General features: G+C 47.1%; 1 protein-coding gene across 1 annotated transcript in view; it reads left to right on the forward strand.

The window, feature by feature from the left end:
- Positions 1-27,500, forward strand: part of LOC106574356 (leucine-rich repeat-containing G-protein coupled receptor 6-like) — a 113,425-nt gene that overhangs the window by 19,787 nt on the left and 66,138 nt on the right. Inside the window, exon 2 of the mRNA XM_045711109.1 lies at positions 20,589-20,660. Coding sequence (XP_045567065.1) covers positions 20,589-20,660 — 72 coding nt within the window. The remainder of the gene's footprint in view (positions 1-20,588; positions 20,661-27,500) is intronic.

Raw genomic sequence — 27,500 nt, forward strand, 5'->3', positions numbered from 1 at the left:
GTTTGGGTTAGTGAACTGAGCCTCAGAACCAGCTGGCTGAGGGCTGTCCTGAGGCTCTATGGGGTTGGTTTGGGTTAGTGAACTGAGCCTCAGAACCAGCTGGCTGAGGGCTGTCCTGAGGCTCTATGGGGTTGGTTTGGGTTGGTGAACTGAGCCTCAGAACCAGCTGGCTGACTGCTGTCCTGAGGCTCTATGGGGTTGGTTTGGGTTAGTGAACTGAGCCTCAGAACCAGCTGGCTGAGGGCTGTCCTGAGGCTCTATGGGGTTGGTTTGGGTTAGTGAACTGAGCCTCAGAACCAGCTGGCTGAGGGCTGTCCTGAGGCTCTATGGGGTTGGTTTGGGTTAGTGAACTGAGCCTCAGAACCAGCTGGACTCTTCTCTGGTTTCATCTCTTGACGTTGTAGAGCTCTTTTTGCTATTCAATTAAGGAGGGGGTATCTCCTTTTCTCTCTCTAACTCTCCCTTCGCCTCACCCTCATTTCCCTCTCTCTCTAACTCTCCCTTCGCCTCACCCTCATTTCCCTCTCTTTCTCTCTCTCTAACTCTCCCTTCGCCTCACCCTCATTTCCCTCTCTCTCTAACTCTCCCTTCGCCTCACCCTCATTTCCCTCTCTCTCTCTCTCCCTTCGCCTCACCCTCATTTCCCTCTCTTTCTCTCTCTCTAACTCTCCCTTCGTCTCGCCCTCATTTCCCTCTCCTTCTCTCTCTCTAACTCTCTCTTTGTCTGTCCCATATTTTCCCTCTCTTTCTCTCACTAACTCTCTCTTCCTCTAACCCTAATTTCCCTCTTTCTCTCTAACTCCCCCTTCCTCATTTCCCTCTCTTTCTCTCTCTCTAACTCTCCCTCCCTCTCTCTCTGTCATTTCTCTCTGTCTCTCTCTCTAACTCTCCCTTCCTCTCGCTCCCTCATTTTTCTTTCTTTCTCGCTCTCTAACTCTCCCTTCCTCTCGTTCCCATATTTCCCTCAATTTCTCTCTCTAACTCTGCCTTCTTCTCACCCTTTTCCATCTCTCTCTTTCTCTCTTCCATTCTTTTTAACTTCCTCTCTCTCCCTTCACCTCCCTTTCTCTACCCTCTTTCCTTTATCTTAATGCTTTCACACAGGAATCACGGTATGTTGCCTGTAAAAACACGTTTCTTTCAAAGAGCCCTATTGTTACCTCAGTTTTGTCACCATTAGCCTTTTTATATAGCAATTCCTATTTGCCGGGAAGGAGCAAGAGACACTCACCTTTGACCCTGTTGTTGCGACCGTTGTCATGGTATCCCGACAGCTTAATTCCTCTGTTTTTAAATTCAGATGTGCATTTTGTCTTTGTTTTCTCCACGTTCACTTCAACAGTAAGTTAGCAGCCTACTTGTAAATCATTTGTAAATAATTACCTTGTATTTTCCTGTTATGGTCAATAAATAGTTATCTACTCAAAACGTTATCAGATATATTTTGCTAGCCTAATTATATGAGCTGGCTAGATAAAGAAATATATGATTAATTTGTTAATGCAGGTCCTAGGAAACATTACGAGAATAATACAATTCATTTTCTAAAGAATATAATATAATATTTTGAATTGAATTATGTTACTGGTCTGCGCTGCGCCAATGCAGATGAAAACAACAGTTGTTATTTTGTTCATTTAAAACAGACAGGATGCAGCCTTCCTTCCCCTGCCCTGGCCACAGTCAACACACATGGATTTTATAGCGATCATTTATAACGGAATATGATATAATAATATATCTCGTAGGCACAACTTGAGTGTCAATAAATGTATGAAACCACTGTCAATATAACCAACACGTTTTCAGGCCGCGTCTGTGTAACAGTGTAGGTTCCCGTCCCTCATCTTCGCCCCAACCCGGGCTCGAACCAGGGACCCTCTGCACACATCAACAACTGACACCCCACGAAGCATCGTTACCCATCGCGCCACAAAAGCCGCGGCCCTTTGCAACGCAAGGGGAAACCCTACTTCAAGTCTCAGAGCGAGTGACGTCACTGATTGAAACGCTATTAGCGCGCACCACCGCTAACTAACTAGCCATTTCACATCGGTTACACCACCGCTAACTAACTAGCCATTTCACATCGGTTACACCACCGCTAACTAACTAGCCATTTCACATCGGTTACACCACCGCTAACTAACTAGCCATTTCACATCGGTTACACCACCGCTGACTAACTAGCCATTTCACATCGGTTACACCACCGCTAACTAGCTAGCCATTTCACATCGGTTACACCACCGCTAACTAACTAGCCATTTCACATCGGTTACACCACCGCTAACTAACTAGCCATTTCACATCGGTTACACCACCGCTAACTAACTAGCCATTTCACATCGGTTACGTCACCGCTAACTAACTAGCCATTTCACATCGGTTACACCACCGCTAACTAACTAGCCATTTCACATCGGTTACACCACCGCTGACTAACTAGCCATTTCACATCGGTTACACCACCGCTAACTAACTAGCAATTTCACATCGGTTACACCACCGCTGACTAACTAGCCATTTCACATCGGTTACACCACCGCTAACTAACTAGCCATTTCACATCGGTTACACCACCGCTAACTAACTAGCCATTTCACATCGGTTACGCCACCGCTAACTAACTAGCCATTTCACATCGGTTACACCACCGCTAACTAACTAGCCATTTCACATCGGTTACGTCACCGCTAACTAACTAGCCATTTCACATCGGTTACACCACCGCTAACTAACTAGCCATTTCACATCGGTTACGCCACCGCTAACTAACTAGCCATTTCACATCGGTTACACCACCGCTAACTAACTAGCCATTTCACATCGGTTACGTCACCGCTAACTAACTAGCCATTTCACATCGGTTACACCACCGCTAACTAACTAGCCATTTCACATCGGTTACACCACCGCTAACTAGCTAGCCATTTCACATCGGTTACGTCACCGCTAACTAACTAGCCATTTCACATCGGTTACGTCACCGCTAACTAACTAGCCATTTCACATCGGTTACACCACCGCTAACTAACTAGCCATTTCACATCGGTTACGTCACCGCTAACTAACTAGCCATTTCACATCGGTTACGTCACCGCTAACTAACTAGCCATTTCACATCGGTTACACCACCGCTAACTAACTAGCCATTTCACATCGGTTACACCACCGCTAACTAACTAGCCATTTCACATCGGTTACGTCACCGCTAACTAACTAGCCATTTCACATCGGTTACGTCACCGCTAACTAACTAGCCATTTCACATCGGTTACACCACCTCTAACTAACTAGCCATTTCACATCGGTTACATCACCGCTAACTAACTAGCCATTTCACATCGGTTACACCACCGCTGACTAACTATCCATTTCACATCGGTTACGTCACCGCTAACTAACTAGCCATTTCACATCGGTTACACCACCGCTGACTAACTAGCCATTTCACATCGGTTACACCACCGCTAACTAACTAGCCATTTCACATCGGTTACACCACCGCTAACTAACTAGCCATTTCACATCGGTTACACCACCGCTAACTAACTAGCCATTTCACATCGGTTACGTCACCGCTAACTAACTAGCCATTTCACATCGGTTACGTCACCGCTAACTAACTAGCCATTTCACATCGGTTACACCACCGCTAACTAACTAGCCATTTCACATCGGTTACGTCACCGCTAACTAACTAGCCATTTCACATCGGTTACGTCACCGCTAACTAACTATCCATTTCACATCGGTTACGTCACCGCTAACTAACTAGCCATTTCACATCGGTTACACCACCGCTGACTAACTAGCCATTTCACATCGGTTACACCACCGCTAACTAACTAGCCATTTCACATCGGTTACACCACCGCTAACTAACTAGCCATTTCACATCGGTTACGTCACCGCTAACTAACTAGCCATTTCACATCGGTTACGTCACCGCTAACTAACTAGCCATTTCACATCGGTTACACCACCGCTAACTAACTAGCCATTTCACATCGGTTACACCACCGCTAACTAACTAGCCATTTCACATCGGTTACACCACCGCTGACTAACTATCCATTTCACATCGGTTACGTCACCGCTAACTAACTAGCCATTTCACATCGGTTACACCACCGCTAACTAACTAGCCATTTCACATCGGTTACACCACCGCTAACTAACTAGCCATTTCACACCGGTTACGTCACCGCTAACTAACTAGCCATTTCACATCGGTTACATCACCGCTAACTAACTAGCCATTTCACACCGGTTACACCACCGCTAACTAACTAGCCATTTCACATCGGTTACACCACCGCTAACTAACTAGCCATTTCACATCGGTTACACCACCGCTAACTAACTAGCCATTTCACACCGGTTACGTCACCGCTAACTAACTAGCCATTTCACATCGGTTACACCACCGCTAACTAACTAGCCATTTCACATCGGTTACGTCACCGCTAACTAACTAGCCATTTCACATCGGTTACGTCACCGCTAACTAACTATCCATTTCACATCGGTTACGTCACCGCTAACTAACTAGCCATTTCACATCGGTTACACCACCGCTGACTAACTAGCCATTTCACATCGGTTACACCACCGCTAACTAACTAGCCATTTCACATCGGTTACACCACCGCTAACTAACTAGCCATTTCACATCGGTTACGTCACCGCTAACTAACTAGCCATTTCACATCGGTTACGTCACCGCTAACTAACTAGCCATTTCACACCGGTTACACCACCGCTAACTACCTAGCCATTTCACATCGGTTACACCACCGCTAACTAACTAGCCATTTCACATCGGGTTACACCACCGCTGACTAACTATCCATTTCACATCGGTTACGTCACCGCTAACTAACTAGCCATTTCACATCGGTTACACCACCGCTGACTAACTAGCCATTTCACATCGGTTACACCACCGCTAACTAACTAGCCATTTCACATCGGTTACACCACCGCTAACTAACTAGCCATTTCACATCGGTTACACCACCGCTAACTAACTAGCCATTTCACACCGGTTACGTCACCGCTAACTAACTAGCCATTTCACATCGGTTACGTCACCGCTAACTAACTAGCCATTTCACATCGGTTACACCACCGCTAACTAACTAGCCATTTCACATCGGTTACGTCACCGCTAACTAACTAGCCATTTCACATCGGTTACGTCACCGCTAACTAACTAGCCATTTCACATCGGTTACACCACCGCTAACTAACTAGCCATTTCACATCGGTTACACCACCGCTAACTAACTAGCCATTTCACATCGGTTACACCACCGCTGACTAACTATCCATTTCACATCGGTTACGTCACCGCTAACTAACTAGCCATTTCACATCGGTTACACCACCGCTGACTAACTAGCCATTTCACATCGGTTACACCACCGCTAACTAACTAGCCATTTCACATCGGTTACACCACCGCTAACTAACTAGCCATTTCACATCGGTTACACCACCTCTAACTAACTAGCCATTTCACATCGGTTACGTCACCGCTAACTAACTAGCCATTTCACATCGGTTACGTCACCGCTAACTAACTAGCCATTTCACATCGGTTACGCCACCGCTAACTAACTAGCCATTTCACATCGGTTACGTCACCGCTAACTAACTAGCCATTTCACATCGGTTACGTCACCGCTAACTAACTAGCCATTTCACATCGGTTACGTCACCGCTAACTAACTAGCCATTTCACATCGGTTACACCACCGCTAACTAACTAGCCATTTCACATCGGTTACGTCACCGCTAACTAACTAGCCATTTCACATCGGTTACGTCACCGCTAACTAACTATCCATTTCACATCGGTTACGTCACCGCTAACTAACTAGCCATTTCACATCGGTTACACCACCGCTGACTAACTAGCCATTTCACATCGGTTACACCACCGCTAACTAACTAGCCATTTCACATCGGTTACACCACCGCTAACTAACTAGCCATTTCACATCGGTTACACCACCGCTAACTAACTAGCCATTTCACATCGGTTACGTCACCGCTAACTAACTAGCCATTTCACATCGGTTACGTCACCGCTAACTAACTAGCCATTTCACATCGGTTACGTCACCGCTAACTAACTAGCCATTTCACATCGGTTACACCACCGCTAACTAACTAGCCATTTCACATCGGTTACGTCACCGCTAACTAACTAGCCATTTCACATCGGTTACACCACCGCTAACTAACTAGCCATTTCACATCGGTTACGTCCGTCTTTCAGTCACGTAAAGAACTAAAACACGCGGTTGAACCTCTGTGGGGTGACGGCAGGAAGTTGCTGTTTTGATCCATGTTGGATGTGATCACACGATCGAGAGCTTTCTCCTCTTTCAAATCCCTCTAGACGAGTTGTTTTCGCTGAAGACAGATAGCCTATTAGCGATTTGTAGTTTAAGTTAGTAACTTATTAGTATTACAGTTTTTCCTCGATTGTTTACACACATTGTCTGAAAGCATGCCTCATATTCTCAGAACTCTACACACAAATCAAAAACACACACACACACACACACAATGGGCAAAACCCCTCAATTCTCCAGCAAAAATGAAACTTTACATTCAAAACAATGTTATTTCTTATCAAAATGGTATTTTGTTTTCAAATGACACACACACACACAAACCATCATATGAATAGACATTTATAAGAACCAGTTGAACACTGATGTGCTCAATGTAAAACACTATGATGAATGGAAAACACTTCTTCTCCATTCATCATAATGACTTTGGCCTTTTCTGGTTCAGTGTTGCCATTACTACAGACAGTACATTACATAAGTGTGTTGTAAAATATTTGTAGAATATTGTTTTTTATACTCAGAACACACAAATACACGGTAACTAATATATTTTATTTTTCCCACAAAAACAATGTACACAGTGTACATCCCATTCCAAACCAACACAAAGTTGCACATACAGTGGTCTACATACAAAACAGAAGAATTTAATGTATACAGTTACAGTAAAAAAAATACAAATAATAATAAATAAACTATGCTGCATCCTCTCTTCTGTTGCGGTCTGGCCACAGCACCTCATCCACATCACGAGCAATGTTTTCCCTGGCCAAGCAGCGGGGAAATATCGCCTGGCATGGCGATTCCAGCCATGAAATGCATCAGCCGCTATATCTTCACATGATCAACCAAAGTGGCTCGGATCTCATCAGAGATTACGGTCCTTGGCCTTCCTCGTCCTCGTCCCCGTCCCCGTCCCCATCCTCCTCCTCTTACTCTCACTCCCCTGGCTCTGCCTCTGTTTCCAATGTTGGCATCCATTGCTCCAAAACAGAAGAGCTCATCTGTTGCCCTTTTATGCTAAAGCTCTGATTGCTAATTGTAAAACTGTGTGACTGGTGTTTGCCCGTGTGATGAGTCAGTGTGCATAGTATTTGAATGGCAGTGTGTTCATTGTGAAAACAAGAGATTTTCTGCATGAAAATTGTGCCAAATGCAAAGAATTGTGTGTAGTGTTTTGAAAAAAAAAAGTGTGTTTTTAGAACTGCGATTTGAGAGTAAAGCAGGAATTGTGCTTGTAGTTTAGCAGAATTGGTTCAGGGGGTTGGTGCATGAGTTACATGTTGTGGTCATTGCGTCTCAAGGACCAGTATTTGTGTGTAAACAATTGAGAAAAACTGTAACTCATCATTTATTTTCTAAATACGAGGCCCTTTAAACATTTGCTTTTCAAAGTCAAGAAAAATGAAATGGCAGTGTCGAATCAAATCAAATCAAATTTATTTATATAGCCCTTTGTACATCAGCTGAAATCTCAAAGTGCTGTACAGAAACCCAGCCTAAAACCCCAAACAGCAAGCAATGCATGTGAAAGAAGCACGGTGGCTAGGAAAAACTCCCTAGGAAAAACTCCCTAGAAAGGCCAAAAACCTAGGAAGAAACCTAGAGAGGAACCAGGCTATGAGGGGTGGCCAGTCCTCTTCTGGCTGTGCCGGGTGGATATTATAACAGAACATGGTCAAGATGTTAAAATGTTCATAAATGACCAGCATGGTCAAATAATAATAATCATAGTAGTTGTCGAGGGTGCAACAAGCACATCCGGTGAACAGGTCAGGGTTCCGTAGCCGCAGGCAGAACAGTTGAAACTGGAGCAGCAGCATGGCCAGGTGGACTGGGGACAGCAAGGAGTCATCATGCCAGGTAGTCCTGAGGCATGGTCCTAGGGCTCAGGTCCTCCGAGAGAAAGACAGAAAGAGAGAAAGAGAGAATTAGAGAGAGCATATTTACGTTCACACAGGACACCGGATAAGACAAGAGTATACTCCAGATGTAACAGACTGACCCTAGCCCCCCGACACATAAACTACTGCAGCATAAGTACTGGAAGCTGAGACAGGAGGGATCAGAAGACACTGTGGCCCCATCCGATGATACCCCCGGACAGGGCCAAACAGGCAGGATATAACCCCACCCACTTTGCCAAAGCACAGCCCCCACACCACTAGAGGGATGTCTCCAACCACCAACTTACCGTCCTAAGACAAGGCCGAGTATAGCCCACAACGATCTCCGCCATGGCACAACCCAAGGGGGGGCGCCAACCCAGACAGGAAGACCACGTCAGTGACTCAACCCACTCAAGTGACGCACCCCTCCCATGGACGGCATGGAAGAACACCAGTAAGTCAGTGACTCAGCCTCTGTAATAGGGTTAGAGGCAGAGAATCCCAGTGGAAAGAGGGGAACCGGCAAGGCAGAGACAGCAAGGGCGGTTCGTTGCTCCAGCCTTTCACCTTCACACTCCTGGGCCAGACTATACTTAATCATAGGACCTACTGAAGAGATAAGTCTTCAATAAAGACTTAAAGGTTGAGACTGAGTCTGCGTCTCTCACATGGGTAGGCAGACCATTCCATAAAAATTGAGCTCTATAGGAGAAAGCCCTACCTCCAGCTGTTTGCTTAGAAATTCTAGGGACAATTAGGAGGCCTGCGTCTTGTGACCGTAGCGTACGTGTAGGTATGTACGGCAGGACCAAATCGGAAAGATAGGTAGGAGCAAGACCATGTAATGCTTTGTAGGTTAGCAGTGTAGGGAGGCTAGCACTGGAGTAATATGATCAAATTTTTTGGTTCTAGTCAGGATTCTAGCAGCCGTATTTAGCACTAACTGAAGTTTGTTTAGTGCTTTATCCGGGTAGCCGGAAAGTAGAGCATTGCAGTAGTCGAGCCTAGAAGTAACAAAAGCATGGATGAATTTTTCTGCGTCATTTTTGGACAGAAAGTTTCTGATTTTTGCAATGTTACGTAGATGGAAAAAAGCTGTCCTTGAAACAGTCTTGATATGTTCTTCAAAAGAGAGATCAGGGTCCAGAGTAACGCTTGAGGTCCTTCACAGTTTTATTTGAGACGACTGTACAACCATCCAGATTAATTGTCAGATTCAACAGAAGATCTCTTTGTTTCTTGGGACCTAGAACAAGCATCTCTGTTTTGTCCGAGTTTAAAAGTAGAAAGTTTGCAGCCATCCACTTCCTTATGTCTGAAACACAGGCTTCTAGCGAGGGCAATTTTGGGGCTTCACCATGTTTCATTGAAATGTACAGCTGTGTGTCGTCCGCATAGCAGTGAAATGTAACATTATGTTTCCGAATGACATCCCCAAGAGGTAAAATATATAGTGGAAACAATATTGGTCCTAAAACGGAACCTTGAGGAACACCGAAATTTACAATTGATTTGTCAGAGGACAAACCATCCAGAGAGACAAACTGATATCTTTCCAACAGATAAGATCTAAACCAGGCCAGAACTTGTCCATGTAGACCAATTTGGGTTTCCAATCTCTCCAAAAGAATGTGGTGATCGATGGTATCAAAAGCGGCACTAAGATCTAGGAGCACGAGGACAGATGCAGAGCCTCGGTCTGACGTCATTAAAAGGTCATTTACCACCTTCACAAGTGCAGTCTCAGTGCTATGATGGGGTCTAAAACCAGACTGAAGCGTTTCGTATACATTGTTTGTCTTCAGGAAGGCAGTGAGTTGCTGTGCAACAGCTTTTTCTAAAATTTTTGAGAGGAATGGAAGATTCGATATAGGCCGATAGTTTTTATAATTTCTGGGTCAAGATTCGGCTTTTTCAAGAGAGGCTTTATTACTGCCACTTTTAGTGAGCTTGGTACACATCCGGTGGATAGAGAGCCGTTTATTATGTTCAACATAGGAGGGCCAAGCACAGGAAGCAGCTCTTTCAGTAGTTTAGTTGGAATAGGGTTCAGTATGCAGCTTGAAGGTTTAGAGGCCATGATTATTTTCATCATTGTGTCAAGAGATATAGTACTAAAACACTTTAGTATCTCCCTTGATCCTAGGTCCTGGCAGAGTTGTGCAGACTCAGGACAATGGAGCTTTGGAGGAATACCCAGATTTAAAGAGGAGTCCGTAATTTGCTTTCTAATGATCATGATCTTTTCCTCAAAGAAGTTCATAAATGTATTACTGCTGAAGTGAAAGCCATCCTCCATTTGCGAATGCTGCTTTTTAGTTAGCTTAGTCCATTCCCCCCAGGCTAAATACCAGTATACATCCCCCCCAGGCTAAATACCAGTATACATCCCCCCAGGCTTAATACCAGTATACATTCCCCCAGGCTAAATACCAGTATACATCCCCCCCAGGCTAAATACCAGTATACATCCCCCCAGGCTTAATACCAGTATACATTCCCCCAGGCTAAATACCAGTATACATTCCCCCAGGCTTAATACCAGTATACATCCCCCCCAGGCTTAATACCAGTATACATCCCCCAGGCTTAATACCAGTATACATTCCCCCAGGCTAAATACCAGTATACATCCCCCCCAGGCTAAATACCAGTATACATCCCCCCAGGCTTAATACCAGTATACATCCCCCCAGGCTAAATACCAGTATACATCCCCCCAGGCTAAATACCAGTATACATCCCCCCAGGCTAAATACCAGTATACATCCCCCCAGGCTAAATACCAGTATACATCCCCCAGGCTTAATACCAGTATACATCCCCCCAGGCTAAATACCAGTATACATCCCCCCAGGCTAAATGGCAGTGTCCATTTCCCCCAGGCTAAATGGCAGTGTCCATTTTCCCCAGGCTAAATACCAGTATACATCCCCCCAGGCTAAATGGCAGTGTCCATTCCCCCCAGGCTAAATGGCAGTGTCCATTTTCCCCAGGCTAAATACCAGTATACATCCCCCCAGGCTAAATACCAGTATACATCCCCCCCAGGCTAAATACCAGTATACATCCCCCAGGCTTAATACCAGTATACATCCCCCCAGGCTAAATACCAGTATACATCCCCCCAGGCTAAATGGCAGTGTCCATTTCCCCCAGGCTAAATGGCAGTGTCCATTTTCCCCAGGCTAAATGGCAGTGTCCATTTTCCCCAGGCTAAATGGCAGTGTCCATTTCCCCCAGGCTAAATGGCAGTGTCCATTCCCCCAGGCTAAATGGCAGTGTCCATTTCCCCCCAGGCTAAATGGCAGTGTCCATTCCCCCCAGGCTAAATGGCAGTGTCCATTTCCCCCAGGCTAAATGGCAGTGTCCATTTCCCCCAGGCTAAATGGCAGTGTCCATTTCCCCCAGGCTAAATGGCAGTGTCCATTTCCCCCCAGGCTAAATGGCAGTGTCCATTTCCCCCAGGCTAAATGGCAGTGTCCATTTCCCCCAGGCTAAATGGCAGTGTCCATTCCCCCAGGCTAAATGGCAGTGTCCATTTCCCCCCAGGCTAAATGGCAGTGTCCATTTCCCCCAGGCTAAATGGCAGTGTCCATTTCCCCCAGGCTAAATGGCAGTGTCCATTTCCCCCCCAGGCTAAATGGCAGTGTCCATTTCCCCCCAGGCTAAATGGCAGTGTCCATTCCCCCAGGCTAAATGGCAGTGTCCATTTTCCCCCAGGCTAAATGGCAGTGTCCATTTCCCCCCAGGCTAAATGGCAGTGTCCATTTCCCCCAGGCTAAATGGCAGTGTCCATTCCCCCCAGGCTAAATGGCAGTGTCCATTCCCCCCAGGCTAAATGGCAGTGTCCATTTCCCCCCAGGCTAAATGGCAGTGTCCATTTCCCCCCAGGCTAAATGGCAGTGTCCATTTTCCCCAGGCTAAATACCAAATCATTTCTGTGCCAATAGGAAAGAATTGCTCAAGGACAGAACTACAGAAATGTAAATGGCGAGGATAAATGTGATTGACAAGGACAAGTTTGATGTCGGACAACAATAAAAATGTTTATGATTTAATACCAAAGACAGTAAGATGAAAGATGGTTTGCGGGACTTTAAAACACATCGCCCTATCATAACCAGGTCAGCTGGTGGAAACAGAAGTACAGGCTTTGTTGCTGGCAACACCTTTTCAGATAAAAAGAAAATGCGACAAAAAGTTGTCGGAATAACATCTTGGTACGAAACGTATATCTCTCTCTCCCTTTACACACTCTCTGTTTTTCTCCCTCTAATTCTGCTCTCTCTCTCTCTCTCTCTCTCTCTCTCTCTCTCTCTCTGTCTCTCTCTCTCTCTCTCTCTCTCTCTCTCTGTCTCTCTCTCTGTCTCTCTCTCTCTCTCTCTCTCTGTCTCTCTCTCTCTCTCTCTCTCGCTCGCTCTCTCTCTCTCTCTCTCTCTCTCTCTCTCTCTCTCTCGCTCTCTCGCTCTCTCTCTCTCTCTCTCTCTCTCTCTCTCTCTCTCTCTCTCTCTCTCTCTCTCTCTCTCTCTCTCTCTCTCTCTCTCTCTCAATTCCTCTTCCTTCTCTCTCTCTCTCTCTCTCTCAATTCCTCTTCCTTCTCTCTCTCTCTCTCTCTCTCTCTCTCTCTCTCTCAATTCCTCTTCCTTCTCTCTCTTTCTTTCTCCCTCCTTTGTGGCTGTGTCCTCTCCGTGTCTCAGCCAGGTGAATGCCTCTCTCTCTCTCTCTCTCTCTCTTTGTGCTAAAGAAAAGGAAGAGAGGAAGAGAGAGTGAGTTCAGAAACAAAAGGAGCGATGCCTCACCCAGGATGTCTGGAGTGAGAGAAAACAAAAAGCTAAACATTTTCTTTAGAGGAAGAAGGAGGAGAGGGTGTGTCCTCCTTCCTGTGGCATTGTGTCCTCCTTCCTGTGGCATTGTGTCCTCCTTCCTGTGGCATTGTGTCCTCCTTCCTGTGGCATTGTGTCCTCCTTCCTGTGGCATTGTGTCCTCCTTCCTGTGGCATTGTGTGTGTGTGTGTGTGTGTGTGTGTGTGTGTGTGTGTGTGTGTGTGTGTGTGTGTGTGTGTGTGTGTGTGTGTGTGTGTGTGTGTGTGTGTGTGTGTGTCCTTTCAGATGCTGTAGAAAGTAAACACATAGTAAACTTCTCTTTGACTGCCTTGTCATTGTGGTGGAAATATCTTATTTCATCAGAGCCTGAAAGACAGAGCACCAGTCTGTCCTGTTATTTATACAGAGCACCAGTCTGTCCTGTTATTTATACAGAGCACCAGTCTGTCCTGTTATTAATACAGAGCACCAGTCTGTCCTGTTATTAATACAGAGCACCAGTCTGTCCTGTTATTTATACAGAGCACCAGTCTGTCCTGTTATTAATACAGAGCACCAGTCTGTCCTGTTATTTATACAGAGCACCAGTCTGTCCTGTTATTAATACAGAGCACCAGTCTGTCCTGTTATTAATACAGAGCACCAGTCTGTCCTGTTATTAATACAGAGCACCAGTCTGTCCTGTTATTAATACAGAGCACCAGTCTGTCCTGTTATTAATACAGAGCACCAGTCTGTCCTGTTATTTATACAGAGCACCAGGCTGTCCTGTTATTAATACAGAGCACCAGTCTGTCCTGTTATTAATACAGAGCACCAGTCTGTCCTGTTATTTATACAGAGCACCAGTCTGTCCTGTTATTTATACAGAGCACCAGTCTGTCCTGTTATTTATACAGAGCACCAGTCTGTCCTGTTATTTATACAGAGCACCAGTCTGTCCTGTTATTTATACAGAGCACCAGTCTGTCCTGTTATTTATACAGAGCACCAGTCTGTCCTGTTATTAATACAGAGCACCAGTCTGTCCTGTTATTTATACAGAGCACCAGTCTGTCCTGTTATTTATACAGAGCACCAGTCTGTCCTGTTATTTATACAGAGCACCAGTCTGTCCTGTTATTTATACAGAGCACCAGTCTGTCCTGTTATTAATACAGAGCACCAGTCTGTCCTGTTATTTATACAGAGCACCAGTCTGTCCTGTTATTTATACAGAGCACCAGTCTGTCCTGTTATTTATACAGAGCACCAGTCTGTCCTGTTATTTATACAGAGCACCAGTCTGTCCTGTTATTTATACAGAGCACCAGTCTGTCCTGTTATTTATACAGAGCACCAGTCTGTCCTGTTATTTATACAGAGCACCAGTCTGTCCTGTTATTTATACAGAGCACCAGTCTGTCCTGTTATTTATACAGAGCACCAGTCTGTCCTGTTATTTATACAGAGCACCAGTCTGTCCTGTTATTTATACAGAGCACCAGTCTGTCCTGTTATTTATACAGAGCACCAGTCTGTCCTGTTATTTATACAGAGCACCAGTCTGTCCTGTTATTTATACAGAGCACCAGTCTGTCCTGTTATTTATACAGAGCACCAGTCTGTCCTGTTATTTATACAGAGCACCAGTCTGTCCTGTTATTTATACAGAGCACCAGTCTGTGAGACAAGTGTTTAACTCTGGACACATGAACGGTAAGATGCCTACGAAGGGTCCGGGGCAACAGAAGACGAACAGCATATGGGATAATGATTTTGGAGATGGGGAAACGGGACAATAAACCAGGGAGAGAGTTTGCGAGATTCCACCAGGATGGGCAAATCCTGGGTGGACAGCCATACCTTCTGCCCGAGACGATAACAACGAGCCGGGGTCCGGTGGCAATCCGCTTGTCGTGGTCTTGAGGAAGGCCGACCGGGCTTTCCTCCAGATACGACGACAGCGTCGGACAAACATCTAGGCAGAAGGCATGCCAACCTCTACTTCCTGCTCTGGGAAGAGCGGGGGCTGATACCCCAGGAAACACTCAAAAGGAGATAAGCCCGTGGCAGAGCAAGGAAGGGTGTTGCGGGCGTATTCGACCCACACCAGCTGCTGGCTCCAGGTGGTAGGGTTGGCGGAGGCCAGGCAGCTTAGAGTATTCTCTAGGTCCTGATTGGCTCGCTCCGACTGGCCGTTGCACTGGGGGTGGACCCAATGAGGGTGCAGAACGCCTTCCAGAACCGGGATGAGAACTGAGGGCCCCGGTCAGAGACAATGTTGACTGGTAGTCCATGGATCCGGAAGACGTGCTGCACCATGAGATGGGACGTCTTCTTGGCAGAGGGTCGTTTGGGGAGAGGAATGAAATGGGCGGCTTTGTAAAACCGATCCACCACCGTCAAGATAGCGGTGTTGCCATCAGATGGGAGAAGACCCGTGACAAATATAGCTTGAGGTTCAGGGCAGAACGCTGGGACAGGACCGCCCCCACTCCTACATCAGAAGCATTGGCTTCCACCACGGACTGACGGGAAGGGTCAGGATGAACCAAGATGGGAGCTGTGGTGAAGCGGTGTTTGAGGTCCCGGAACGCCAGGTCAACAACAGGGGACCATGTGAACAGAACCTTGGGAGAGGTGAGGGCAGACAGGGGGGAGGCCAGGGTGCTGTAACTCCGGATAAAGCGGCAATAAAAGTTGGCGAACCCCAGGAAACATGGCAGGTGCACCCTGGACGTAGGCTGTGGACAATCCACCAATGCTCTCACCTTCCTGGGATCCATCTGGACACTCCCAGTGGAGATGATATACCCCAGAAAGGGGATGGTGGAGCGCAGGAACTCACATTTCTCTGCCTCAACAAACAGCTGATTCTCCAGGAGGCATTGAAGAACCTGTCGGACATGGAGCACATGTTCTTGGGGGAACGGGGAGAAAATTAGGATTTCATCAATGTAGACGAAGACAAACCGGTTCAACATGTTGCGAAGATCATCATTTACCAGAGCCTGGAACACAGCAGGGGAGTTGGTGAGGCCAAATGGCATGACTAAATACTCGTAGTGGCCGCTGGCCGTGTTGAAAGGTGGTGTTCCACTCATCCCCCTCCCGTATCCACACCAGGTGGTAGGCATTCCATAGATCCAGCTCGGAAAACACGGTTGACCCCTGGAGAGGCTCTAAGGCCCATGAGATGAGTGGTAGTGGGTAGTGGTTCCTCACCGTTATGTCAACCGGTAGTTGATGCACGGGCGCAGGGTCTTGTCCTTCTTCTTCTCCACAAAGAAGAAACTGGCGCCGGCCGGAGAGGACAAAGGATGGATAAATCCTGCAACTAGGGTGTCCCCAATGTAGGTCTCCATGGCCTTGGTCTCTGGTCCCGATAGAGAATACAGTCGTCCTCGGGGCAGAGTGGTGCTAGGGAGAATGTCAATCCCACCAGTCATAAGGTCGGTGCAGCGGAAGCAAAGTGGTCCCAGGCCTTGTTGAACACCTCCCGGAGGTCCTGGTACTCCGCGGGAATGGCGTAGAAGTCCGGGGCACCCAGGCAGACGTACCGGGGAAGGTTGTGCTGACTTCAGGCAATGAGCGTGGCAGAACGGACTCCAGCTCATGATGGCACCAGTAGATCAGTTGATGAGGGGATTGTGTCGCTGGAGCCAGGAGAATCCCAATACCACGTGAATCTGAGGAGACTTAATGAGCAGAAATGGAATAGTCTTGGTGTGATTCCCTGACACCCGTAGGTTAATGGGAGTGGTATTAAACTCCCGAGCAGTAAGCTCCTCCGAGACGCCATGCAGGAACATATCGAACATCACTTCCTGGTTCCAAGCACTCTCTGCTGCTCACGTGCGGAAATCCACCACATAGTCTGCCACAATGCGGGAGTCTTGCTGAAGTTGGATTAGCTTCTGGGCAGCTTCTCTCCCGGAGAATGGGGCATCAAAAACCTTCTTCACCTCTCCCACGAACCCCTCCAGGCTAATGCATATGGATGGCTGTTGTTCCCATACAGCAACAGCAGTAGCCCAGGTGAGAGCCCTCCCAGACATCAGCATGATGAGGTAGGTTATCTTGGAGCGATCCGAGGGGAAGGAGGAGGGCTGAAGCTCGAAGATGAGGACACACTGCGCTAGAAACGCCCGACAGGTGCTCGGCTCGCCGCTGAAGCGTTCCGGGGGAGGTAAGCGAGGCTCTCGAGAAGGTGGAGTGACCGATGAGATGGTGCTGCTAACAGCTGAGTTACTGAGGGGCTGTGGGGTTACCACCTTGGTAGACTGCCTCCCAGACAACCCACAGAATCGCTCCAGCAAAATGTCCAATGCCCGGTCGTGGCGTTCAGCCAACGTTTGGACATCCTCCATAAGGCCACGAAGCAGTTCCTCGTACCTCCCCATGGTGCCTCCTCGGGAGGAGGTGGCGTTGCGCAGCTGGCCCGGGTCTGCTGGGTCAGTCATGGCCAGTTCGTACTATCACTGTCTACCTGTCTACCTGTCTACCTGTCTATCTCCCAGATGCAGACAACGTCAAAGTACCAACAGTTTATTCATCCGGCCGTCGGAAACTTACAAAGGCACCCAGACCTTCGTCCCCGATGTCTCCATCTCTTTCTCCTGCGAATGACGGGGTCGAGGGCCTTGTCGGGCGTCTGAAGTAAATTCTTCCCGTCCGACTCGTTAAAGAAAAAGTATTCCTCCAGTATTCCTCCAGTAAGGAGGTGAGTAATCGCTATCCTGATATCTAAAAGCTCTTTTCGGCTATTAGAGACGGTGGAAGAAACATTATGTACAAAATAAACACACATAATTGGTCCATAAAACGGCAGCCATCACCTCCGGCGCAAAAAATCTATTTTTTGACTGCCTTTAAAGGACGGGACCGATGAAGTACAAGTGTTTTCACAGGTTACGAGTTCACTGTGTGTGTGTGTGTGTGTGTGTGTGTGTGTGTGTGTGTGTGTGTGTGTGTGTGTGTGTGTGTGTGTGTGTGTGTGTGTGTGTGTGTGTGTGTGTGTGTGGTGCTTCAACAATTACCCTCACACACACCTTGTCACGTCAGACTAGGGGAGAAATGGAGTGTGTCTGGGTTATGGGCCGGGGAGGGGGGGAGATAACAAGGGAGAGAATAAGAGAAAGAGAGAGAGGAAAAAGTAGAAAAATTCCCTCCCTCGCTCCCTCAATCCCTCCCTCCCTCCCTCCCTCCTTCCCTCCCTCCCTCCCTCCCTCCCTCCCTCCCTCCCTCCCTCACTATCCTTCTCTCCCACCCTCCCTCCCTCCCTCCCTCCCTCTATTTCTCCCTACCTTTCTCTATCCCTCTCTCTCTAAAGCCCTGAAAGAAATGGATGGAAAGATATCCCCTGGCCCTGATGAACTAGACCCCTGCCTCCTACACCGAGCTGCAGACATCATTGCTCCCCCCTTAACATGTATTTTTAACCTCACGCTTGATGTTAAGGAAATCCCCAAGTTATGGAAATCTGCTTTTGTACTTCCTCTCCTGAAAGCTGGAGATCCTTCGCTACTTGACAACAATCGATCCATATCAAAATTATCTGTACTGTCAAAAGGATCTGGAGTCTTTAGTCAGTAGGCAGCTAAAGGTCTACTTCCAAGAAAACAACATCTTAAATGGAATGTAATCAGGTTTTAGGTCTGGCCACAGCACTGCTTCAGCAACATCCACTGTGCTCTTGATAAGAAGTTACATTGTGTGTCTGTTTTTATTAATTTGTCGAAAGGCTTTTGACACCGTGGAACATGCTGTGTTAGTGCAAAGGTTAACATGTTGTAGAATTACTGGTCATGCTCTAGATTGGTTTATAAATTACCTATCAAATCACACAATGTGTAAATGGCGGATGGTTGTAAATCTGAGTCCATAGAGGTGTGCTCAGGTGTTCCGCAAGGTTCTACTTTGGGCCCACTGTTGTTCATTTTGTATATCAACAACATTGGGGGGGGGGTCTTATTGAAACAGCGGATGTTCATTTGTATGCAGATGATACTGTTCTTTATTCAAGTGGTAGTAGTTTATCTTTAGCTTTTGAAAATGCCCAAAGAGCATTTAACACCATACAAACAGAATCTGTATGATTTAAAGTTGGTTCTAAATTCAGGGAAAAACAAAATGCATGGTATTTTCAACATGCCAGGCATGTTACTAATCATGTCATTGCTACATTGGCTGGACATACTATAGAGCAAGTTAAAGTGTATAAATATTTGGGTGTGTGGGTTGATGATAAGTTGAGCTTCACTGTGCATGTAGAGAACTTGATAAGGAAGCTAAGGCTGAGAATAGGATTCTATTACCGGCATAAGGCTTGTTTTTCTCTGGAGGCCAGGAAGGAGCTGGTACGATGTACATTCCTGTCGGTTTTAGATTTTAGTGATGTTATATATATGCAGGCCTCAACCACTACCCTGAGAGCACTTGATTCAGTGTACCATGCAGCCGTCAGGTTCATTACAAATCAGAAACGTCTAACACATCATTGTGATCTCTACAGCGCTGTTGGCTGGTCGGCATTGACCTTGCGCAGGCTTAAACATACCCTGATTTTATAAAGCCGTATTGGCTAAAATGTCATTTTATCTCTGTTCTTTTTTTAGTCAGGTCGATAAATAAATATCAATTACGGTCCCATTCTGATTTGCTTTATAACAGTTACCAAAAATTTGACCAGGTCATGGTAGAAATAGTTGTAGTTACTCGGCTCCGTGGTCCTGGAATTCTCACCTGAACAATTTAAACATTTGATCATCTCGTTTCGTTGGTGGAGTTTAAACACTTGATCGATGTCTATATAATAGAAGGGTGGAATTGTCTTTCGGCTGTTTTATTGTTTTTTAGCGTAAAATGTTTTCTTGGAAAAGAGATGTTATCTATATGAGAAAAACCTGGATAAATAAAAGTTAAATAAAAAACATAAAAAAAAAAAAATCCCACCTCCATCCCTCTCTCCCTCTCTCCCTCCCCCCCTTTATCCCTCTCTCTATCCCTCCCTCTATTGCTCCCTCTCTCCCTCTCTCTCTCTCTCTATCCCTCCCTCTATCGCTCCCTCCATCCCTCTCTCCCTCCCTCTCTCTCTCTCTCTATCCCTCTCTCTATCCCTCCCTCTCTCTATCCCTCCCTCCCTCTATCTCTCTCTCTATCCCTCCCTCTATCCCTCCCTCCCTCTATCCATCTGTCAATTATTGTGATAAAACATCTGTTAAATTCCGTCTCTCTCTCCCTCCCTCTCTCTATACCTCCCTCTCTCTCTCTCTCTATCCCTCTCTCTATCCCTCCCTCTCTCTATCCCTCCCTCCCTCTATCTCTCTCTCTATCCCTCCCTCTATCCCTCCCTCCCTCTATCCATCTGTCAATTATTGTGATAAAACATCTGTTAAATTCCCTCCCTCTCTCCCTCCCTCTCTCTATACCTCCCTCTCTCTATCCCTCCCTCTCTCTATCCCTCCCTCTCTCTCTCCCTCCCTCTCTCTCTCCCTCCCTCTCTCTCTCCCTCTCAGGGATCTTAGCATGAACAGCATCAGTGAGCTGCAGCCCAGAGTCTTCCACAGCCTGCACCTACTGACAGAACTGTGAGTACCACACACACACACACACACACACACACACACACACACACACACACACACACACACACACACACACACACACACACACACACACACACAGAACTGTGAGTACCACACACACACACACAGAGAGAACTGTGAGTACCACACACACACACACACAGAACTGTGAGTACCACACACACACACACACACACACACACACACACACACACACACACACACACACACACACACACACACACACACACACACAGAACTGTGAGTACCACACACACACACACACACACACACATATGGATGGTGTTGAGAGAGAGATGGGAGGGGTTGAATGGAGCTGAAGGGTGGGACTAATAACAGCAAGATAACTAATCCTGTGCCGTTAAAACGTTAAGAACTGTTTCGAAAGAGCACAGTTTGAAAAGATTTGGCAAATTGAAATCAAACCGGATGAACATCATATATATATGGGAGAGATGGAGAGTAGAGGAAGGACAAGAGTTAACAACATCAAAATAAAACTATTGTAAAATAGACTGTGTCCATAAAATGTATATAGATTGTATAAGCTGGAAATACAGACCCAAGTGTTGCTCCCTCTCTCTCCCTACAGCTCTCTCTCTGTCTCTCTCTCTCTCTCCCTACAGCTCTCTCCCTGTTTCTCTCTCTCTCTCTCCCTGTTTCTCTCTCTCTCTCTCTACAGCTCTCTCTCTCTCTACATCTCTCTCTCTCTCTCTCTCTCTCTCTCTCTCTCTCTCTCTCTCTCTCTCTCTCTCTCTCTCTCTCTCTCTCTCTCTCTCTCTCTCTCTCTCTCTCTCTACTTTCTTTCCATTGATCTGTAATCCCTCTCATTAACTACTTTGATCGCTGCGTCTCTTCTACCCTCACCGTCACGCACCTCTCAATAAAACAAATCAATTACCCCTATACCGCTCCGACAAAGAGTTTTACAAGTCTACTCCGCGCCAACCATATCAAAGTGACTGTGGCTTGAAACGCCTGGGCCGCAATCTGTATTTAACTACCTTTACCTTCTATCAGCCTCCTGTCTGTGTGCCTCTGTGATATTCCTGCTTTAACCTGTAAGCCTTCATCCCGCTGGTTGTTCTGTCATTATCTATAATCACCACTTTTATTTAATCATCTGCGCTTAGAGATTCTTACGGTAGAGGAACTGTAGCTACTGCTAAATCATAAACATCCCCCCCCAAAAAAAAGCCTGAAAGTTGGGCCCTCACAAAACAAACTGTATTTGATCAGCTGTTGAAACTTAAAAGCAGTAACAAGCGTAACATTAAATAGATGAGGAAGATGTGATGTCTAGCTCGGATCTCCTTCATCTCTGTCAGATGCAATTCTTCTCCCTCTCCACCTCTCTCTTCTCTTTCTCTCTCTCTCTCTTCTCTTTCTCTCTCTCTCTCTTCTCTTTCTCTCTCTCTCTCTCTTCTCTTTCTCTCTCTCTCTTTCCCCTCTATACCTCTCTCTCTCTCTACCTCTTTCTCTCGCTCGCTCTCTTCTCTCTCTCTCTCTTCCCCCTCTATACCTCTCTCTCTTCCCCCCTCTACCTCTCTCTATATCTCTCTCTCTACCTCTTTCTCTACCTCTTTCTATCTCTCTCTTCCCACTGGATACCGCTCTCTCTTCCCCCTCTCTACCTCTCTCTCTCTCTCTCTCTCTACCTCTCTCCCCTGTCTACCACTCTCTCTCTTTCTCTCTCCCCTCTCTACCGCTCTCTCTCTCTCTTTCTCTCTCCCCTCTCTCTCTCTCTCCCTCATTCTGTCCCTCTTTTTGTCTCTTCCATCCCCCTTCTCTCCCTCTCTCCCTCTCTCCCTCCCCTCTCTCTCCCTCTCTCCATCTCTCCCTCCCCTCTCTCTCCCTCTCTCCCTCTATAACTCTCACTCTCTGTGTGATCGAGGCCTGCATCAGACACATGCAGATACTATCAGACTGACACATTAAAGCTCAGCTGAGGACAGTAATGGAGAGTCTGGAAAGCAGGCAGTTCAGTGATAAGATTGTCTGGTGATAATGTAGAGAAGGACATTGGACACAGAGAGATGAGGCTGTTTTGAACTCTCTAGAAACAGCAGGAGCGGTAGAGATACTCTCAAAGATCGGCTATGAAAAAGCCAACTGACACTTACTCTTGTGTTACTGACTTGTTGCACCCTCGACAACTACTGTGATTATTATTATTTGACAATGCTGGTCATCTATGAACATTTGAACATCTTGGCCATGTTCTGTTATAATCTCCACCCGGCACAGCTAGAAGAGGACTGGTCACCCCTCATAGCCTGGTTCCTCTCTAGGTTTCTTCCTAGGTTCTGGCCTTTCTAGGGAGTTTTTCCTAGGGAGTTTTTCCTAGCCACCGTGCTTCTACACCTGCATTGCTTGCTGTTTGGGGGTTTTAGGCTGGGTTTCTGTACAGCACTTTGAGATATCAGCTGATGTAAGAAGGGCTATATAAATACATTTGATTTGATTTGATGAGACTGAACAGAGTGGTTACAATGCGGCTCCAGTGTGGATATAACAATCTTACCCTTCCATCTCCTCCTCTCTCTTTATTTCACTAGACCTATACCTATACGCTGGAGGGTACAGAGACCTATACCTATACGCTGGAGGGTATAGAGACCTATACCTATACGCTGGAGGGTACAGAGACCTATACCTATATGCTGGAGGGTATAGAGACCTATACCTATATGCTGGAGGGTATAGAGACCTATACCTATACGCTGGAGGGTACAGAGACCTATACCTATACGCTGGAGGGTACAGAGACCTATACCTATACGCTGGAGGGTACAGAGACCTATACCTATACGCTGGAGGGTACAGAGACCTATACCTATACGCTGGAGGGTACAGAGACCTATACCTATACGCTGGAGGGTACAGAGACCTATACCTATACGCTGGAGGGTACAGAGACCTATACGCTGGAGGGTACAGAGACCTATACCTATACGCTGGAGGGTACAGAGACCTATACCTATACGCTGGAGGGTATAGAGACCTATACCTATACGCTGGAGGGTACAGAGACCTATACCTATACGCTGGAGGGTACAGAGACCTATACCTATACGCTGGAGGGTATAGAGACCTATACCTATACGCTGGAGGGTACAGAGACCTATACCTATACGCTGGAGGGTACAGAGACCTAAACGTTGGAGGGTACAGAGACCTATACCTATACGCTGGAGGGTACAGAGACCTATACCTATACGCTGGAGGGTACAGAGACCTATACCTATACGCTAGAGGGTACAGAGACCTATACCTATACGCTGGAGGGTACAGAGACCTATACCTATACGCTGGAGGGTACAGAGACCTATACCTATACGCTGGAGGGTACAGAGACCTATACCTATACGCTGGAGGGTACAGAGACCTATACGTTGGAGGGTACAGAGACCTATACGCTGGAGGGTACAGAGACCTATACCTATACGCTGGAGGGTACAGAGACCTATACCTATACGCTGGAGGGTACAGAGACCTATACCTATACGCTGGAGGGTACAGAGACCTATACCTATACGCTGGAGGGTATAGAGACCTATACCTATACGCTGGAGGGTACAGAGACCTATACCTATACGCTGAAGGGTACAGAGACCTATACCTATACGCTGGAGGGTACAGAGACCTATACCTATACGCTGGAGGGTACAGAGACCTATACCTATACGCTGGAGGGAACAGAGACCTATACCTATACGCTGGAGGGTACAGAGACCTATACCTATACGCTGGAGGGTACAGAGACCTATACCTATACGCTGGAGGGTACAGAGACCTATACCTATACGCTGGAGGGTACAGAGACCTATACGCTGGAGGGTACAGAGACCTATACCTATACGCTGGAGGGTACAGAGACCTATACCTATACGCTGGAGGGTACAGAGACCTATACGCTGGAGGGTACAGAGACCTATACCTATATGCTGGAGGGTACAGAGACCTATACCTATACGCTGGAGGGTACAGAGACCTATACCTATACGTTGGAGGGTACAGAGACCTATACCTATACGCTGGAGGGTATAGAGACCTATACCTATACGCTGGAGGGTACAGAGACCTATACCTATACGCTGGAGGGTACAGAGACCTATACCTATACGCTGGAGGGTACAGAGACCTATACGCTGGAGGGTACAGAGACCTATACCTATACGCTGGAGGGTACAGAGACCTATACCTATACGCTGGAGGGTACAGAGACCTAAACGTTGGAGGGTACAGAGACCTATACCTATACGCTGGAGGGTACAGAGACCTATACCTATACGCTGGAGGGTACAGAGACCTATACCTATACGTTGGAGGGTACAGAGACCTATACGCTGGAGGGTACAGAGACCTATACCTATACGCTGGAGGGTACAGAGACCTATACCTATACGCTGGAGGGTACAGAGACCTATACCTATACGCTGGAGGGTACAGAGACCTATACCTATACGCTGGAGGGTATAGAGACCTATACCTATACGCTGGAGGGTACAGAGACCTATACCTATACGCTGAAGGGTACAGAGACCTATACCTATACGCTGGAGGGTACAGAGACCTATACCTATACGCTGGAGGGTACAGAGACCTATACCTATACGCTAGAGGGTACAGAGACCTATACCTATACGCTGGAGGGTACAGAGACCTATACCTATACGCTGGAGGGTACAGAGACCTATACCTATACGCTGGAGGGTACAGAGACCTATACCTATACGCTGGAGGGTACAGAGACCTATACGCTGGAGGGTACAGAGACCTATACCTATACGCTGGAGGGTACAGAGACCTATACATATACGCTGGAGGGTACAGAGACCTATACGCTGGAGGGTATAGAGACCTATACCTATACGCTGGAGGGTACAGAGACCTATACCTATACGCTGGAGGGTACAGAGACCTATACGCTGGAGGGTACAGAGACCTATACCTATATGCTGGAGGGTACAGAGACCTATACCTATACGCTGGAGGGTACAGAGACCTATACCTATACGTTGGAGGGTACAGAGACCTATACCTATACGCTGGAGGGTATAGAGACCTATACCTATACGCTGGAGGGTACAGAGACCTATACGCTGGAGGGTACAGAGACCTATACGCTGGAGGGTACAGAGACCTATACGCTGGAGGGTATAGAGACCTATACCTATACGCTGGAGGGTACAGAGACCTATACCTATACGCTGGAGGGTACAGAGACCTATACGCTGGAGGGTACAGAGACCTATACCTATATGCTGGAGGGTACAGAGACCTATACCTATACGCTGGAGGGTACAGAGGCCTATACCTATACGTTGGAGGGTACAGAGACCTATACCTATACGCTGGAGGGTATAGAGACCTATACCTATACGCTGGAGGGTACAGAGACCTATACCTATACGCTGGAGGGTACAGAGACCTATACCTATACGCTGGAGGGTACAGAGACCTATACCTATACGTTGGAGGGTACAGAGACCTATACCTATACGCTGGAGGGTACAGAGACCTATACCTATACGCTGGAGGGTACAGAGACCTATACCTATACGCTGGAGGGTACAGAGACCTATACCTATACGTTGGAGGGTACAGAGACCTATACCTATACGCTGGAGGGTACAGAGACCTATACCTATACGCTGGAGGGTACAGAGACCTATACCTATACGTTGGAGGGTACAGAGACCTATACCTATACGCTGGAGGGTACAGAGACCTATACCTATACGCTGGAGGGTACAGAGACCTATACCTATACGCTGGAGGGTACAGAGACCTATACCTATACGCTGGAGGGTACAGAGACCTATACCTATACGCTGGAGGGTACAGAGACCTATACCTATACGCTGGAGGGTACAGAGACCTATACCTATACGCTGGAGGGTACAGAGACCTATACCTATACGCTGGAGGGTACAGAGACCTATACCTATACACTGGAGGGAACAGAGACCTATACCTATATGTTGGAGGGTACAGAGACCTATACCTATACGCTGGAGGGTACAGAGACCTATACCTATACGCTGGAGGGTACAGAGACCTATACCTATATGTACAGCGTAGCCAATAGGTAACAACAGACTGCCCAGTAAACTACCTGTTAGGGCAGGTAAGGGACTGCCCAGTAAACTACCTGTTAGGGCAGGTAAAGGGACTGCCCAGTAAACTACCTGTTAGGGCAGGTAAAGGGACTGCCCAGTAAACTACCTGTTAGGGCAGGTAAAGGGACTGCCCAGTAAACTACCTGTTAGGGCAGGTAAAGGGACTGCCCAGTAAACTACCTGTTAGGGCAGGTAAAGGGACTGCCCAGTAAACTACCTGTTAGGGCAGGTAAAGGGACTGCCCAGTAATCTACCTGTTAGGGCAGGTAAGGGACTGCCCAGTAAACTACCTGTTAGGGCAGGTAAAGGGGACTGCCCAGTAAACTACCTGTTAGGGCAGGTAAAGGGACTGCCCAGTAATCTACCTGTTAGGGCAGGTAAAGGGACTGCCCAGTAAACTACCTGTTAGGGCAGGTAAAGGGACTGCCCAGTAAACTACCTGTTAGGGCAGGTAAAGGGACTGCCCAGTAAACTACCTGTTAGGGCAGGTAAAGGGACTGCCCAGTAAACTACCTGTTAGGGCAGGCCAAAATGGCAGTGTAGAAGACCTGGAAACATGAGATGCAGGGGGCGGGGGTTGCTGGGGCTGGTGGGGGTGGTGGGGCTGGTGGGGCTGATGGGGCTGGTGAGGGTGGTGGGGCTGGTGAGGGTGGTGCAGGTTGGTGGCGCTGGTGGTGCTGGTGGGGCTGCTGGGGCT

The sequence above is a fragment of the Salmo salar genome, unplaced genomic scaffold (assembly GCF_905237065.1).
Source record: "Salmo salar unplaced genomic scaffold, Ssal_v3.1, whole genome shotgun sequence".
Taxonomy (NCBI): Eukaryota; Metazoa; Chordata; class Actinopteri; order Salmoniformes; family Salmonidae; genus Salmo; species Salmo salar.